Raw genomic sequence first — 17,671 nt, 5'->3', positions numbered from 1 at the left:
GTTTCAACAGAAGAGACCACAGTACTAGGGCACCAATTAATTACTTATGATCACACGTTTCAGACTAAGTTAGGAGTAGTATTACATATAAAAGTTGTGTATTCCCCATTTCCCAGCATAACACTGGCATTTGATGCCTCCATGGTGTTTGAATTATGTGAGAAATTCAGACTAAGAGCAATATTATCTATTGTAAATAAGTGATCGACAATCAGTAACTCAATTTCTATTTCAAGAAAATATTTCCATTTTAAAAGCTATAAAAAGCAAACATTGTAACGCTACAACCAACCAGCAAAATCTTGCTGTTATATTTTAATATCAAGTCCTTGCTGCTGTGAGTCATTGCACATTAACAGAAACAGTATGTTTGAGCTCATATGCCTTTGATGGTAAAGGAAACAATTTAAAAAAAAACACAATAAATTTTCATCTGATCTTGGAAAGTGTTGCACGTTATTTTTTGTATTTTTACAAACATATATACAAGTACATAGTGTTTCCTGTACTTAGAAATTTATTTAATAAAAAGTGGGATTTAATGCCAAAGGAAAACCATAAAACCATAATAAAGGCTGGTTTTGAGATAAGAAACCCTTGAGGGCTGAAGATATAATAATTCCTTTCTTGCTGATGGTATTTGTCAAACTGGCAGGTCTTTTCAATAGAGTACATGAAAAAAAGGGGGAGGGAAGCACATTACAAATAGCCTTCCCTCTTATCTCCTCCTAGCCTTCTCAACGACTACTGAACACCGAACGGAGCATTGTGCAAGAATAATACTTTTGCTCAGCTTTAAATTCCTACTCTGAGTTTCTCTGTACAGATTGGTTAAATACAAAATACAGACAGTTAACCAACTGATTTTTGGTGCTTTTTGGTAAAGAATCAAATAGAATTTGTCCCTGCCCATCATCTTCAAGCTTCTTTTGAACATTTCAAAGTACCCAAATTTCCAGACTTACTGTACAGTTCCAAGAAGAAAGTGACAAACAGCAAACGCAGTACGACTCTGTTTATCGCTATTACAGCCTTCTGTGTGTTGTATTTGTTGTATTAAGTCTAATAAGGATGGCAAGTTCTATGGAGTAAAGAATAAAATACTTTCCTCTTTAAAATGTCATGCACTCTTAAAGTATTATACAGATAGTAAGTGGAAGATATGGTATTGGTTGTATTTACCATTGTCTCTGTAGGTATCTGGGTATAATATATTGCACATGGAAGTCTATACTGCTTTTAATAGAAACAGTTATCAAGCAGATGAAGGAATGATACTATTCATTCCAAACTGATCAGCAGAATCTTTAGTCACTGAAAAGTACAAGGAGGAATACCAGGCTGTTCTTCCTATTAGGCTTCAACTGCAAGAACAAGTTCTACCGCATTATATTGTTATAAGAAAAAGATTCATATTCCTCCCCAGTGTAGATTAAACGGCTACAGAAGCAGCTCCGAGAGTGAATTCACCAGCCATACAAGTGACTTATGTGATGAAACACACCACAGAAATGCACCAGATTGGAGGTGATCCAGCTGATGCTGGCAGAGAAAAACCCCGAATGAACTTTGCATGGGGTAGTGCTCTTCAGGGTCCATGCTCCAACAGGACAGGCCTTGACACCCTATCCTTTGTCCAGTCACCTATATCTTTCTCATCTACATCCCCCTGGCAATACTGCATTACTGGTATCAGAGAAGATGACCAAGGCATTTTATAGAAAATTTCTCAATGTTGCAACAGTAAGGACAACTTCACAGAGCTTGAACTGAGGTGGGAATCCAGGCTGTCTACGAGGGATATAAAGACACAGAGAAGGAGTCCCTGATAATTCACTGCGGCTCAATTAAGGCTCCACTGCTCAGATCACTAAAAATACAACCAGTTACATCAATACAAAGGTATTACAATAGCATATATAGTAGGATAAGAGGAATATGCTATACCAGTATAATATAGTCATACATTGCTAGAACGCATCCCATGAACGTATCCATGATTTGTAGGGAAAAAAAAAAGACCATATTTCTAATCAACATAGTCATATCATTAAAATACTCCAATATAGATTTGCTTTAAAGTATTTAACTAAGATCAGATTTACCAAAATGTGACTGAAGGAAAAACAGACGAAATACAGCATCCTAGCTCTATCTTGTTAGTCCTGCAAGTCTTTTTATGAGTGACTTTTGCTTTTCAGACATACAGTTGAACATACCATTAAAAACCTGTTTAGGAGTGGAGGGCAGTATAAAGTTTACACTTACCATTCACATCTGATTTTGAACAATTTATTACTTAAACATTAGGGCAGAACTGGAGCAGACACAAGTTAACACAGCTCCGTTAAATTCATGTCTGAATTAAGTTAATAAAGCAATTTCAAAAGTTATACAAGTTCAGCATCCAACTACCTCCAATTCAAATTTTATTTATGAAAATCTAGGCGAACCGCACATCTTCAAACTGTTTTAAAGGTGATTACTCTCCCTTTTCTTCATCTAAGTGTATTATGGACATCTCAATTATTATGGACATTCCCAGGTAACAGAAGCACCATGCCCACCCAGAACTTGCAGGTGGAACTCTCTCGAAGTGATAGTCTCACTGTTTCCTTTAAAGATTGAAAAGGGTTCATACTTCCAAAATATGATAAAAGGAAAAAGACTCATTTTGTATAGTTTAATAGCAGTTAGAATAATGATCCAAGATGTAAGAGAAACAGGTTAATTTCCTACCCAAAGGGATTTAAACCTACAGCTTTAAATCAGTTAACAACTGATCCTTAATGTTAGTTATCACTAATGACTCAGTTTTACCCTGGTGAAAGAAGAAATGGTGGTTCACAACGTATGGACACACATTATACTACTGTCTAGTTCTCTTTTTTTTGTAGCTATGGACAATGAAACACTATAAAGAACTAAAGCACCATGAAAGTTAGGTACAAACAAAAATCTTATTTTCCAATTCATTCCACACTGCATAAACATTTTTCTTTACTCAGACAGTAAAAACCTCCTTACTCTCAGGAAAACATAAAGGCAAACATGTTTGAAACAGCATGAATTGAATTTAAACTATAGACCTAACACCTACAGCTGAGTCTATATACATAACAGTGACTCCCTAAGCAATATTAAGAAAAAAACAACAATCGTGAGCTTTACTATTAAATGGAGCAATGAGTGCATAATATTTTTATGGTTTTGCTCTTCTAATAGTACAGTGATACAGATGTAATTACTACTACAGACTGCACCAGAACTACGTTTATAAGTTAAGTGCTCAGGAACGCATAAAACTTAATCTATCACAGCCACTGCTTTACATTTTCTTTGTGATAGCACATTGATAATCCATTTGTAACTCCAAAAGGAGGGAGAATTATAAAAATAGATGGTTTTGTGTTGGGGGGAGAGGGGGGAAATCTTTACAGACATTTAAACTTACTCATTTTGTTGAAGACGAAGACTAAAGTTTAAATAATTTATTTTACAAGCAAACAATTTATGAATAAACAATTCATTTTATTACAAAATACAAGCAATATGTTTGATTACAAGCAAAACAAAAGTTAATCTCATGAGACAATCTTGAAAATTTTTTCCAAACAGGAAAAAGTTTTTAAGCTTTGTTTGAATACCTGAGAAGAAAGTTAATATTTCACATGCAATATTGTCTTTCATAAGCAACTGAATTTCCATATTATTTAATCCATAAGAATAAATTGTAATCCAGACAGTAACAAGATTTACAAAAGAAACATTGCAGAGTCTATTATTATCTTGAATATATGGGTTGTTACACTTCTCCCATAGATACAGACAATGCTGAAATACAGCTACCACTAGTAGAAAGCACGCAAGCAGCGTCCGTGTTTCAATGAGTTCGGTTTTTGGCTTTAACAGAGGTTCCCTTTCAGTCATTCTGTATACATTTCTAGAGTATCCAGATACCTTAGCAATTGGCATATGTGAAACAAAAGGACAGAGACTGAGTATTTCATACACTGAAAATACAGGAACTGCCTTAGGCATACAGAAATATATTTACTAACATTACCATTTAGGCAGGAACTAAAAACCAATGTCCTTACTCTTACAAAAAACATTTTTTTTTTAAATACTAGTCTCAGTAGTTTGAACCTCTGTTTTAAATTCTGATTCTGTATGTCGAATTAATCTTTTTTTATCTGCAAATTTTAGATTATATTTTATGAGTGTTCACATGCAAATTACTTTCCTAAGCTCTAATTGGAATAGAAATGCAAGAGTTTTAAGCACAGGGTGGCTCCTGTATCATAGATTTACAATTAAAAAAAAAAAAAAAAAAGGGTCTTATAAATCCCAAATTAATACTTCAAAAAAAATCTATCCTAAAGTTTTAAAGTACAGCTTTGAAATTTTTTTATTTGCAGTTGGGTTGAAAATAAGTTCTTCAACATGCACATGTGCGCATTTGTGTATATACATATATAAAAATACATATTTAATATAAATATATAGTGTGGTGTTTGTTTCTTTTTTTATTTTTAGTAGTCCTTCATCAGGTTCCCCAGGTTGAGCTCTCCTTCAGAAAATTAAAACCCACGCGTACATGGCCTTCCAACTACCCATCTGCACATTTAGATAGAGAGAAGCTTTCCAGTAATGCTAATGTCATACAAATTATGAATCAGATTTATATATTTATCAGCACTGTAACATCAATTATAGGGCAGCATAAGGAAGAAAGACACATGATGTATTTTTTAAATCTTCATACTAGCTACAAAGATTGAGCATAAAAGTGAAGAAACGAAGCTGTAATGCTTCACCCCTCTTTTCTTCCGAAGCCTACAGGAGAGAACAGAGCGAGGCAGAAGTCTTGCTCCAAAAATCTGGTTACCAGATATAATCTTGTTCCAAAAAGCTGGTTGTTGGTATAGCCCAGAAGATGGAATGTGACTGAATATTCACAGTGTAACTGCTGGTATTTTTCAGGGCAATACCAGAGAGTTTTATTTTCTCTGGGAGGGCTTTCCATGATTACTGCAATACCAGAAGGCCAACAGCAGCAAGCAGAATCCATAACAGTTTTTAGCTCATTTCGATTACACTGGGGCCCATTTGATAGCTGATTCAAGTATGCTATTTTTGCTCAAATTCATGTAAACATACGTAAAAGCATGTCCTCAAATTTTCCTAACTTGCACCAAATAATCCCTAGTCCTGGTCAAAGAATGAGATGTCTTCATGAAGTGGTTTCATTTTGTTTATAAATGTTTAAAAAAATTAAGAACTACTTTGCCTGAAATGTTATTTATTTCACTACTCTTATCCTTTCACAGAATTAAGCCCAGTTATTGCGATGTCTAGTCATTACACCAACTTCTGCAAAACAATTATACTTTGTTTGGAGCAGGAGTTGGACTAGAACTTTGTATGGTACACAGATCACCGTGGTTTCTCTCTGAAGTGTATTCTATTCCTTATACAATGTATATAATCTAATTAATCAAGTATTCAGAAAAAACTCCCCAGCACACTAGCCTTGTTGAACCACTCTACCACTATGTAGGCAGAAAACACAGTGGTGAACTTGAGGCCAACAGTAACAGGCTTGTGTGATTTTGTTCCTGAAGGAAAAAGAAAAAAAAAAAAAGCAGACTGAACTAATGTCAGACTTTGTACCAAGAAGAAAACATAAGCAAAACATCAATACTGACGTGTGTCACACTTCCTCTCTAGTTCTACTACACATTTATTTAAACTAATCTCTGTGAGGTCTAAGCACTTTGTGGAATTTAAAGTCAGCGGTGATTATCTACTTTCTTGCTATCATGTCTCAGTCTCCCAAAGGTATGCACTTTTTAGATATTACAAAGTAGGAACTGGGAAAACTCGAGGTATAGCTTCTAACATATACTTTTTCAATTACACATCAAAGACTGAAGAACAATTTTTTTTTTTTGAAAGATAAATCCCTATTCATCAGTTACAAGTCTGCAGTCATACTTCACACATTCAGACACACACATCTCAGTTTGTGTTAACTGTCATTAACTATCTTTGAAAATGCTATAATGGAAGAATTGAATAAATATCCTAGTTTGAACACAGACAGTTGCATCTATAACAGGCAGGGCCTCACCACTTGAGGCCCTTCAGCTTCTTTTTATGTACTGACCAGATAACTACGGCACTCCAATGAACAGCAGATAGAGAAAAGCCATAACCAACATCAATTAGAAAACCTCAGGTCAAGCAGAGCATCCAAGGCTGAGCCCACTGGCAACCCTGTCCCCATTGCCAAGGTTCTTCTTTCAGCATAATGTAAGTAATAACAGAACGGTCGGAAAAACACCTCATCTCTATGAGAGATCCTTTTGTGGATCTTTAAGGAGCTGCTAGAGCAACTTGGCAGCAAGTCTGGTGGTAAAATATTGGAGGAGGACAAAAGCATACCAAAGGCCAGGTTTCTAAAACTCATTTTATGCAGCAGTTTTCTAATCATATAAATATCTTTACTGCTATTTAAGTAAATACACCAAACAATACTAAATTATGAAAATTACGGTATCACAATACTTTTTATAGCATCTCCAGATCTCTGAGTCTTCAGCTTTAACAAATATATTCAGATGCAGTAAGCATTTAAAATGACTGAATTGAGCTCTGGGCTCATGACACTTACATAAAACTGTCTAAAACTTATGCATGTAGACTAAGTTCAGTACCTAGAGAGCAATGACTGATTCCAGAAAAGAAGAAAAAAAAACCAACTCTGTCCTAAGCTTGGTAAAATTAATTGCTCTCTGGAAATACTTATCTCCCTCCGTTGACTGGAGGAAGAGTCTGGATTACCAGATTGTATTAAAAACCAACCTTTTAGACAGCTAAACTTAAATGAGATGAATCCCCCAAAACAGTTATTTCACATTAATATGAAAAACAGTAAGTGTTTTCATGGATAATAAAAAGCTGAAGCAATCCATCCATAAGACTATGTCACATATAATAAGAGATATCATCAAAAGTACTCTATAGCCCAACTTGAACATAAATAGTATAGGCGCTATCTCTAGGATTCAGCCGGTTTCCAGACAGCACACATTTTTTCCAAGACAGAGCATAACACTCCATCACTTGCAAGGTATCTAGGAAATGCGATACTGATAGCATCATATATTTTGTCTTCCAAGCACTGTTCAAAAACTTATGATACAAGGTAAATAAAATTCTGAAATATACCCATTCCGTAATTATCCAATTCTTACTAAAATAAGTATTTACTATTTCCTGAAAAAGTATGTCTGTATCTAATGTGCTGTGACACTGTTTTTAATTTGGCCAAATGAATAATAAAGAAGATTAAGTTTGTATCAAATCAATCTTCACAGATTTAATTTTTTTTAAAGAGTAATTACTACATCTGTTTCTTTTGTACTTCATCAGTTTGATAACACATGGAGAATGTGACTTGCAAGAAAATATGAATACCATATAGAATATTGTAATCAACTAGAAAAAAAGAAATATTGTTTCCAACCAAACAAAAAAAGTTTTCATGAAGTAGGATAAAAACCTCCTGGTGCATGGAAGTCAGAAAGCTACAATTATTCAGATCCTGGGACTCGTACTATTGATTCTCAAGTGCAGATTCCACAAATAAATGTAGACCAATATCATCCTCTAAAATGAGGAGGGAGTTATGTTTCATTAAAAATTAAAACCAGATGTCAACTCAAATGAGAACAAAATCAATAGCTCACACCATCAGATGCCAACAAGAAACTACAGAATATGTAATACAGGGATATCATCAAAAAAATTCAACTGTTCTGAAAAGGCATTAGTCACACACTCAGTGAAACTGGCAGGAAACAGCATATATATGTTCCATGTACTTAAATTACCGATTATTTTCTCATGAGAGCAAACACAAGAGTGGTTGATATCGATACACAAAGCCACAACAAGCCATCAACTAGTCCTATAAAAAGGATCTTGTCTCACCCTCTTCTACAACTGTATTCAGATAATAAACGCTTGCCAAAAATAGATCCAGGCACTATTCAGAAGCTATTCACAACAGGATCATGCACGTGTCCGTTTCCCAGACTCCTCTGAAACATTTCCCAATTTTTAATTCCCAGGACAAGTGGCTGTATTTTTTGGCCCAAATATGACCTGTATGTTTATATTTGCAGCTTATGCATAAAATACAGACGTGAACATTAGGGAAGGGAAAAACTATTTATGGTAAGAACAACAGTGGCAATAAGCAAGACAGGAAACAGATTATGGGCTCATTAAATTCCCTTATATTTACAGCCTCCACAATCCTATTGGGAGGCTTTTCCATAACTGCACAGCTCTAACGGTTGGAACCATTCTAGAGACTGAAAGCTTACACCCATCTAGTCTTGTCTCGAGACTGTCTTTGACCTTAAACAGTTTTCCTCCAAAGTGTATTCTTATCATATATTTATAAAGAACAATCTTCTCTGCTCTCAGGCACTCTCTTGCAAAATTAAATATACCACATCCTTTTATTATCTCCTAAAGGCTCCTCATGCTTCAGTTGGTGTTAATACCACTTGCCATGCAGAGCCCTGTTTGAGTTAGTCTTTCTTAAATGTGTGCTGCCAAAATTCTACAAAAATATCCAGGGCCTTGGAATGGCTTTGATGCTTCTTTCTTCTTTTCATTAGGACTGCACAGGCAACTTCCACAGCCACGTGCCGCTCCTGACTCAGACACACAAGCCACTGTCATTTCCAGCAATGCGCCTTCTGTTTGCAGAAGAAATTTCTTATTGTTTCCTATGACTGTCATTTCCAATCATCTCATTCTCCCTGAATGACAGTCCAGCCTCCTCCCAGCTGGTTGTCAGCAAAGTTTTGTGGGGTTCTTTTGTTACTATTCACTTCTTTTGAACTCGGGTAACTGGGAATGAATTCTGTATTTTGACATTTGTACTGCATGCTAGCAGGTTTCGGTGCTCCAGAAGTAAACTCTTTTTTTAGCACCATCCTCCTAAGACTATCTTCTCTCCCATGAAACTGAGCACAAATAACAGCCATTTTGATTGTATGGTTGTCCATAGAAACAGTTTATCCTTAACATAACAATGCAAAAGTATTCCATAGTCTATTATTGACCTGATTCATTTAATGTAGTTATCCTGTTAGTCTATATGGGGGAGTATTCCCCAGAATTTTCCTCCCACTCAGGAACACTGCTCATGCTAGACTGCAGGTGGAGTATTGCTCCATGTGAAACAGACACATACCAAGGCAGTTATCCTGATCAAGTAATGTATTTCAGTCTCAAAGGCAGGAATCTTTTAATTAATACTCCAATCTGAAATGCATAGGAAGAGGCAGGAGGAGGGGAGAGCAACTTGTCAGAGGACGATACCCACGCATCTCAGCTATCAGCCCCAACCTGCCTCTGTTCAGCTACAACCAGCTATCTACCACAATCAGTCTCCCAAGAGGCCGTTTCTCTACACTCTGCTTCTTGTGGTGTGGACTTCCGATGTTTCCAGATTGCTCTTCAGCTTGTGGCAGATGAACCTTTCTTAGTTTCCTGAGTATCACCACCTGACTAGCCCTGCCTCGCCTACCTTGGCTTCTCCACTCCCTGATTCTTAATCCAGGCCCATTGTGGTGCCTTGATATAAGCACTGAGCAATGCATTTTCCAAACTGCCACCAATTCCAAATATTTTTATAGGAACCTCTCAAATGTCATTTGTGGGGAAGTGTTTTGGTTTGGGGAGGGGTTGTGTCGTTTTTGTTTGGTTTTTTTTTAAATTCCAGCATCATATTTTATTAGTACTATGTAGATGTTCAGTATGAAAAAAATCAATCAACACTTGGAGGTAGTAACCACCAGGGTCTCTGTTCAACATACTTTCATAACACCAAATGCACCAATTCTTGCAATTCATTTAGCAACATATCTGCTATTGATATTATAAGATAGTATTAGGCACATTTTTAGAAATTGATTATTTTAGCTACTATGCTTGGTCCCCCAAACTAAAAATTTAGGACTATTATGGAACAAAAGCCTGTTTTTAATTTTACGATATAATTTATTAATAACTTGAAGGTGTTCGGGACCAAGACTTTAAAGGATCACATTAGCTAGACTTGAGAAAGCAACATGGTGATAATTAAAACTCAGATGAGAAAAACACAATACCATACATACCTATATCATATGCAAGAAAGTCAGCAGAAAAGCACTTTGCACCATTACTCAGGGAAGTATCATTATGAGTGTTGCCACCAAAAATGAGCATAGCTCCATTGATTAAGACAGCTGAATGAAGATACCTTGCAAAGCCACTCTCTTTCAAAATAGTCCTGCAAAACGTAAGAATAAATTAATACATACTAACACATGAAAAACTATATATACGCATCAACAATATTTATAGATTAAAACAATATAAAATACAAGGAAATCACTAAACTGAAGCCATTACTCAGTAAATATGATTAAATGTATTCTGATTGTTTTTAAGATTATGAGTTTTCTCATGTTACAACAAATATATTTAGCATTCATTTAGAACGCCATGCTTTTTTTGTTTTTTTAATTAGAAATCTAGTTTGTCAAATAGCATATCGGCAATAAACTATATCATGTTTACATTCTTCAGAAGAGAATAATGATATGGTACATTTTACTCAAAACTGAATGATAACTCATTCGTATTATTAATTCCTATTCTTATATATTCTTAGCCACGTTGGGTTTTTTGCTGAAGAAACGCAATGAAGAATTCTTTAGAAGTCTAAAAGAATCTTTAGACAATCCTGAATATTCGATTTTTTTTTTTTTAATTAATTGAACACTCAAGCCTGGAAAAGAAATGGTAGAAGTCATTCTAGTTATGAGGAAAAACACTTGCACTGCTTCATAAATGTATTCAGGCTAGCAGGCTCAAACATACAGAATTTCAGTACAAAAAAAAAAAAAAAAAGTCCACACTCATTGAGTCTTTGATCTCTCTTCATTCATTTTAGTCTGTCTGTGAGTTTTGCTTTGTGCAGAGCAATAACATGGGCCCAACAGTAGTCAAGAGCTATCAATACTACAGTTTTAAAGTGGCAGGTGTGGGGCTAGTAGAAAGAACAGAATACCAAGTTGATTCAATCACAGCAAATAAATCTTACCAAGGGAGAGAGTAACCATTTGTGGGTTTTGCCAGATTGAATTAGTTAAGTAGACCAGCTGTAGGCACGTTTGTGAGGAGCTGATTAGATTGCCAGTACAGAATGTTATTTGCATTCCCCTAATAACCTTTTATTTGTCTCAGTAATCTAACAGTTTTCAAGTTTAGACTCTTTCACTTGCGTTACTGCACACTGATCACACCTACAATTAAACTGTTTTGTCATTTGTTTCCTGTAACGAACATACTGACTTGACAATCTTTCCTTCTGATTGAAAAATATTGTCTCTCCTGAATCACACTGATAACATTTGTTCAATATTTTTACATCATCATAAGGTCTGGGGGAGAGGGTTTAAAGTATGTCTCATTGTTTTGACATAATGATGTAAATCAATCAATAAACTCGAGATATTTTTTAAGTGATAAGAGATCATATGTTTAAACAAGCTGAGAGGAAAGCATTAAACCTAAGTTTTCATATTGTCATTTAAATAGAGTCCCCCCTACCCATATAAAGTAACATCAAAGGAAACACCAAAGACTAAATGAAAGTAAATGAGATTTTTTTTTAATTGCTTAAAAATGCAATAATTCCTTCAAGTCACCAGCATACCCACCAACATGCTTCTGTTTTTAACCCTTTTTTTGTTAAGTGACTTGCATTTTTTTTGTGTATTTCTGATTAATATACTTTGAAAATAAAGCACCACTTAAGTGTGTTTCTAACCAGGAATTAACTTGATACAGAATACTTATGGTACCTACCCAGAAAAACATGATATTTGGGTTCAACTCATCTGTTAACAACATACAAAATTAGGAATGACAAGGAAATAGAACAAGACACCCTTTTTAACATGTATTTTCAACTAGTAATGGAGCAATACTGCTGCTATGAGTTGAAAGAATGATAATATACTAACCTGTTGTCCGTATCCATTGGGACTATAGATTTCTTTCTGTCTTTTGCTTTACCAGTTTTCTACAGCTCCCACCTCTTAATTTACATTAATTGCTATACACTAGGCTCTGTCTTGATTATCCTGCCTTGCAGCTGTCTACAACTCTTTGTCTTGATCACCAAAGGCCCAAAGAGCTGTACACTGTTCCGGGGAAAACTAAGGACACTCTCCTCTCCACAGTGGATATAACAGCAATCCTCGCAGGTTTTTTTTTGGGCTACACACTTTTCTACTTGTCACCCAACTGCATTGCTCCAGCCCTGGTCCCCACATTGTACAGGGTTTTTTTTCCCCCTAATTTTTGCATATTGTGTGCTGAGTTTCATCCCTCCTGATAACAGTAACTTTTCCCCAGGATTCAGCAGAAGTGGAAGTATAATACAGACCAAGTTTGTTAATTTGGCCATGATTTTCACTACTCATTAGCATCACTGATGAGACCAATCTTCAGAACTCTCCAACACATACCAACCTCACGTAAATTATGTGAGAGTGTCAGCACACTTTGCACTGAATTCATTATTTATGCACATATACGTGTATCTGCAAACATTAGTCCATGTTAACTATACTGATGCCAAGCGTTGCATACAGCAGCATGATATTACAATGGTAACAGAAACATCCAGGAGCCAGCAGGTCCTTCCACTGTTTCAGGCCATTATCTAAGCCCAGCACCACATTGCCCCCCAATTGCCAACTGCAGCGGTATGCAAATAATGCAAAGCAATGCAGGCATTACAAACACTGTAATCCTCCATCCTAGGTTAGAAATAATGTTTACACTAGGAATTAATATCTCACCCCCTCACATTCCAAGAAACATAAATCTTATGCCTAATTGATATGAAGAAATGAAAACCCACATGCCACTGAATAAAACAAGTAATCAGCTTTGTATACCAAGACTTAGCGAAGCATATGAACCTCAGCCAGATCAGACAGAGAAACAGAGAGTGAGTGCAAGAGAAAAACAGAGACAGCGAGGACAAGCAAACGCGAGTGTGAAAAAGCCATGTACATGGGCACGAGAAAGCTGTCATGATTCCACCTCTTCCTCATACCCCACCTAGCCAGTGGCACGTTCAGGCTCAGTGGCCTCACTGAGTGCTTTAAATACTGATTACATCACAGACACGGTAAACAAAGATTTTATTACTACGTGGTACTACCCCATCCTCTCAGCCAGTTTTCAGTCCCATAGTACAGTTGACTTCCAGTGTAATACTCACAAAACAAATAAAAGAGTTAAGTTCTCTAGAAGCTGCAGAGAATGCCACATTGGTATGGAGTACATAATAGCATTCATTATTAGTTTTTAGATGAATAATGAACAAAAATATTCCAATAATTATTATTATATTGTTGAACAGACCTTCAAAGGATACAATATTACTTTGTTCCAAGAATAGAGCATAATAAGAGAGCATTAAAATTCCAGCAATTTAAAAATACATTAAAAGGGACAAAAAGTTCTTGTAATAATGTTTCCAAGTGCCATGAGTTAGTGGCATTCAAAATCAAGAGCCTCAGTGAAATCAAACCCACATATTTCCAACATCTGAGAGCAAGTCTTGCATGCTTAAAGTTAAGCCATTAGTGCTCAACACAAATGTTAAATTGCAATGATAAAATGTTCCAAGAAATAGTTCTTGATCTCAAATCATCTCTAAGGTAAGAAAAAACATTTAAGGTTACTTTCTATACATAACATATAAGTAGCATTCATAAGTTACAATAAACTCGAGGGACAAGGAACTGACAAAAATAGAAACACCAAGAACGTTAATAACTAAGGATCTCTATATAATACCAGGAATTTTCTCTCTTATTTCTGATAGTTTTGTGAAAAATAACCTTCCACAGGTCTTAGATTTCTCTACTTATTTATAAAATAACAGGTACTTGAATGTGCATCAGCAGTATATTCCTACCATGTGGAAACAGTACATGTGTAATATTTCTGCATGATGGTTATGTCTGGATATGAGAACCTTTTCTTAATTTGTAGAACATGTGCAAATCTTCCTCCCTGCCATTCCTTCAATGTGTAGCTCCATTAATCCACTGGCTAAAGTCTAATCCCTCACCACAATTCTTCCATTTTGTTGCAGAGAATGCACTGTTCTGCAACATGCAAAGGATATGGAGGCACCTACGTGACTTTGCTAGAACCTTACTCCACCTTACTCTATGCTTATGGGTTTGTTTTCAGTAACGAATAACTTGGTTTCCTACATTAGAAATCCCACTTACCATGTCCGAGTATTAACTTCGTATCTGTAAAGATCATCCACTAATCCATATTTATTGCCAGGTAATGCTTTGTATCCACCATGGACATAAACAGATTTTGTCAGTTCATCATAGACACTAGTATGGCCATATCCACCTTGCACAATTGCTCCTTTTGTTTCCGGTACGAGCCAAGAATTAGACCCTGGAACAGATGTACGAAAGATATAGGCTTAAGGCTTACTATTGCTAACACAAAATACTAGGAGTTTTAAGTATATAAAATCATTTTCACTATAATTCTAAATACAGCAATAACTAGGGACTTATTTTAAGAAGCAATTTTAAACCAATGTATCAAAATATCTGCAATTGGATAATGTTATTAGACTGTTATCTGCTATTCTTAATTAAATCACAAAAACATTGTTGTTACAGGTGCCAGGCAGTATCTCATACTCTCCCATGTGTGAGTTCAGCACACACACGTAAGCGGGAAAAGAAAAAGTCCAAACATTTTGGAAAATATGAAATCAAGAGTTACAATGAATTCTTTCAACCTTAACTTTGTCCTGCCAGAGATGGCTGATGAGAATTCAGTGCTCCAGCTCCTTCAGCTGCATTAGGAACACCTGTACTCAATCATGGGGAAACTGCCTGGAGAAGCCTGGCAGAAACTGAACTGCTGTGAGTTGTGAGAAGCATGTAACGTAAGGTAGCTCAGAGTACGCATGGACACAGATAGACACTTTGCTAGTAAAGTGTAAAATTATTCAGCTAAAATCAGTTTCCAACTACTGTTTCTTAGTTATTTAACTGCAAAAATACCTACTCAGCTGTCGAAAACTCACAAAAGGATAATTTGATAGCAACTCATTAAACTGGCACTAAATCCACATTTTACATCACATCATTAATAACTGCAAAGAGACACCAAATAAAACCGTTCACAATAGCTATCATGACTGAAGAATAGAACAGAATTGGAAACTATTTTATCATAGCTATAAAAAAGGTAGAGAGGTTAAATGACTTCTTGTTGCCTGTGGCCCTGAAATTTCCATTTTTTTCCCCTCCATCTTCCGAGCTGATGACATAAGCCACAATAAGAGCAAGCCAGGAGGTAAGTGTTTCCTGTAGAAGCCAGCCTACTCAAAAGAACCTATGATGATTAGGCAGCCAGTTCTATAGATATGAAATGGAAGAAATAATTCACCTACAGCCTCTTGAAGATTATGTCAGAAGAATAGAAAGCGTGGACAAGGACTTCCAAAATGGAGCAGTCTCCTAATTCTTAACCTGAATTGGCTGCCATTATGAAGGTATTTACCCAAGGCTAGCACATGACACCATACACCTTGCTTCATCTGAAAGTTAGTTTAAATTCCATTTCAGTTTTTATCTGATATTATGTAGGTAGTTTACGATTACCTCTTTTTCCTCTGGATTCTTCTGTTCAGTGAAAAGACTCATGACTTTCAGTTATTACTATTGCTATTCTACTTTCATTAAATGGTTTCCAGGCACTGCTTCTATAAGCAAGTTACTTTTTTTTCCAGTAACGAGTGAGTACAGCAAGTTATAAAGTATAGGTTAAACTGCAAGACTTGTGCTGATTTTTTGTGTGTATGAATCCTGATATTTGTGTAATACGCTATTCATATCTGACACGGTATACTTACATTATTCAGTAAGTAGTATATATGTATATATATACACACATAAGTATATATATTATGTAGTGTAATGTAACTAGTATTTTATTCCAATCTCTAGTTGGATATTATCAAGCTATTAAGAACTGCAACTCTGAACACAAACATCAAATTTGTACCAATAATACTGTATTTTGCATACATATTACCTTGCTAACGAACATATTTACCTGATATGATTTATGTAAAAGGGTTGGTGAGGAGTCAACCTGCAGATACATCTTTCTATCACCAACACAATCCTCATTTTTTCATTTAAACAGTGATCATCCTAAAGGCTGGCATATACGCTTTTCAGGGAAAAATGACTATTTCTCCACATAAATTTACACAAAGGTGTTGATCATATGCATAATAGAATATTTTGCATTTATATCTGACTAGTTCATGTAGCATTTAGAACACTGTCAGAGTAAAATTGCATATTGCATATTGCATAGCTTTACATGACTTGCGCAGAAATATGAATAGCTGTTTCTTCTTGCATAATAAAAAAAAACATATGCTATGGATAACTACCTAAAATTGAGAGCAGAGGTACAGCAACATCTTTCCGAAATAAAAGTCAAAAGCAGTATTACAGATTCTCCTTCTATTTCCCGTTCTAAAATTTAGTTGAGCTGCCTGAATTTTAAATACTGAAATGTATATATGCAGTTTTGATCTCTTCCACACTTCTTCAGCATCTTGAATATTGCACCATTCAGACAAAAAAAACACTTCCGTCTGAATTTAAAGACATTACTATGCATATGATATGCTTTTTTTTTTTAATCAGTTCATTGATATGGATCTTCAGCTATCTTTTTTTTAAACAGAAATACAATTTGTATTGACAGTATTTACATAACACTTCTCATACTCAAAGAGATCCCACTCTTTCTATTCATTAGATCAGATGAAGTACTCGATTGATCAAATCAGTCATGTGAAACTCTGCATCCTCAACAGCTTAAAAGCCAAATACAGAAAGAACTCTATGAATAAACAAACCAGAAATAAGGAAATAGGGATTTTTTTTTTAATTTCCTAGATTTCAATTTGTAAGTCTAATAGACAGTGTAAAAATAAGGTTAAATGAATTTTGAAAACAATCACAAAAAAGAAAATCATTCCAGTAATAGGGGCTTCTACTTTTCATTTGCAATTTGACTTTTTTTATCAACATCTGGGCAATCTTCCAGAGATTTCTACCACATAAAGTTTCTCCTGAAGCAAGTCACTATGATAACTTCAGATAATTAAATCTGTCGGGCACTAAACAGCTGGACACAGTTACATGCTGCAATATTCTGGTCGCTTTTGTCAAACAGAATCACGCACTTCATGTCCAGCTTTACCACAATCATTTCCAGGAGACTGATCAAGTGAAAGAAAAAAAAGAAACAAGGCATCTACAAAAACATGTAAACAGAAAAACAAATTGCAGCTGAGATAGACGCTAAACTCTAATTTAATGTACTGAAGCTGGGGGTACGACTCCATTCCAAAATTCTGACAGACATAGCAAGTGAAATTGCAGGCCCAGTAGCAAGCTTTTTAAATAAAGCTGGCTAGATATTACCAAAGAACAGCAAC

At 35.5% G+C, this 17,671-nt stretch overlaps 1 protein-coding gene across 3 annotated transcripts in view; it reads right to left on the bottom strand.

The window, feature by feature from the left end:
- The window catches only part of ATRNL1 (attractin like 1), a 528,683-nt gene that overhangs the window by 429,320 nt on the left and 81,692 nt on the right, over window positions 1–17,671 (bottom strand). For all 3 annotated transcript variants that reach the window (XM_087766532.1, XM_087766530.1, XM_009476061.2), the window contains exons 9-10: window positions 14,400–14,583; window positions 10,209–10,363 (exon numbers count right to left, since the gene is read on the bottom strand). In XM_087766532.1, the coding sequence (XP_087622658.1) occupies window positions 10,209–10,363; window positions 14,400–14,583 (339 nt within the window). The remainder of the gene's footprint in view (window positions 1–10,208; window positions 10,364–14,399; window positions 14,584–17,671) is intronic.

Source organism: Nipponia nippon, unplaced genomic scaffold, assembly GCF_047370975.1.
Source record: "Nipponia nippon isolate SJK-2023a ecotype South Korea unplaced genomic scaffold, ASM4737097v1 scaffold_3, whole genome shotgun sequence".
In the NCBI taxonomy this organism is placed as follows: Eukaryota; Metazoa; Chordata; class Aves; order Pelecaniformes; family Threskiornithidae; genus Nipponia; species Nipponia nippon.
Note: the sequence above shows the minus strand (reverse complement) of the source record. Positions and strands in the feature narration are given on the sequence as shown.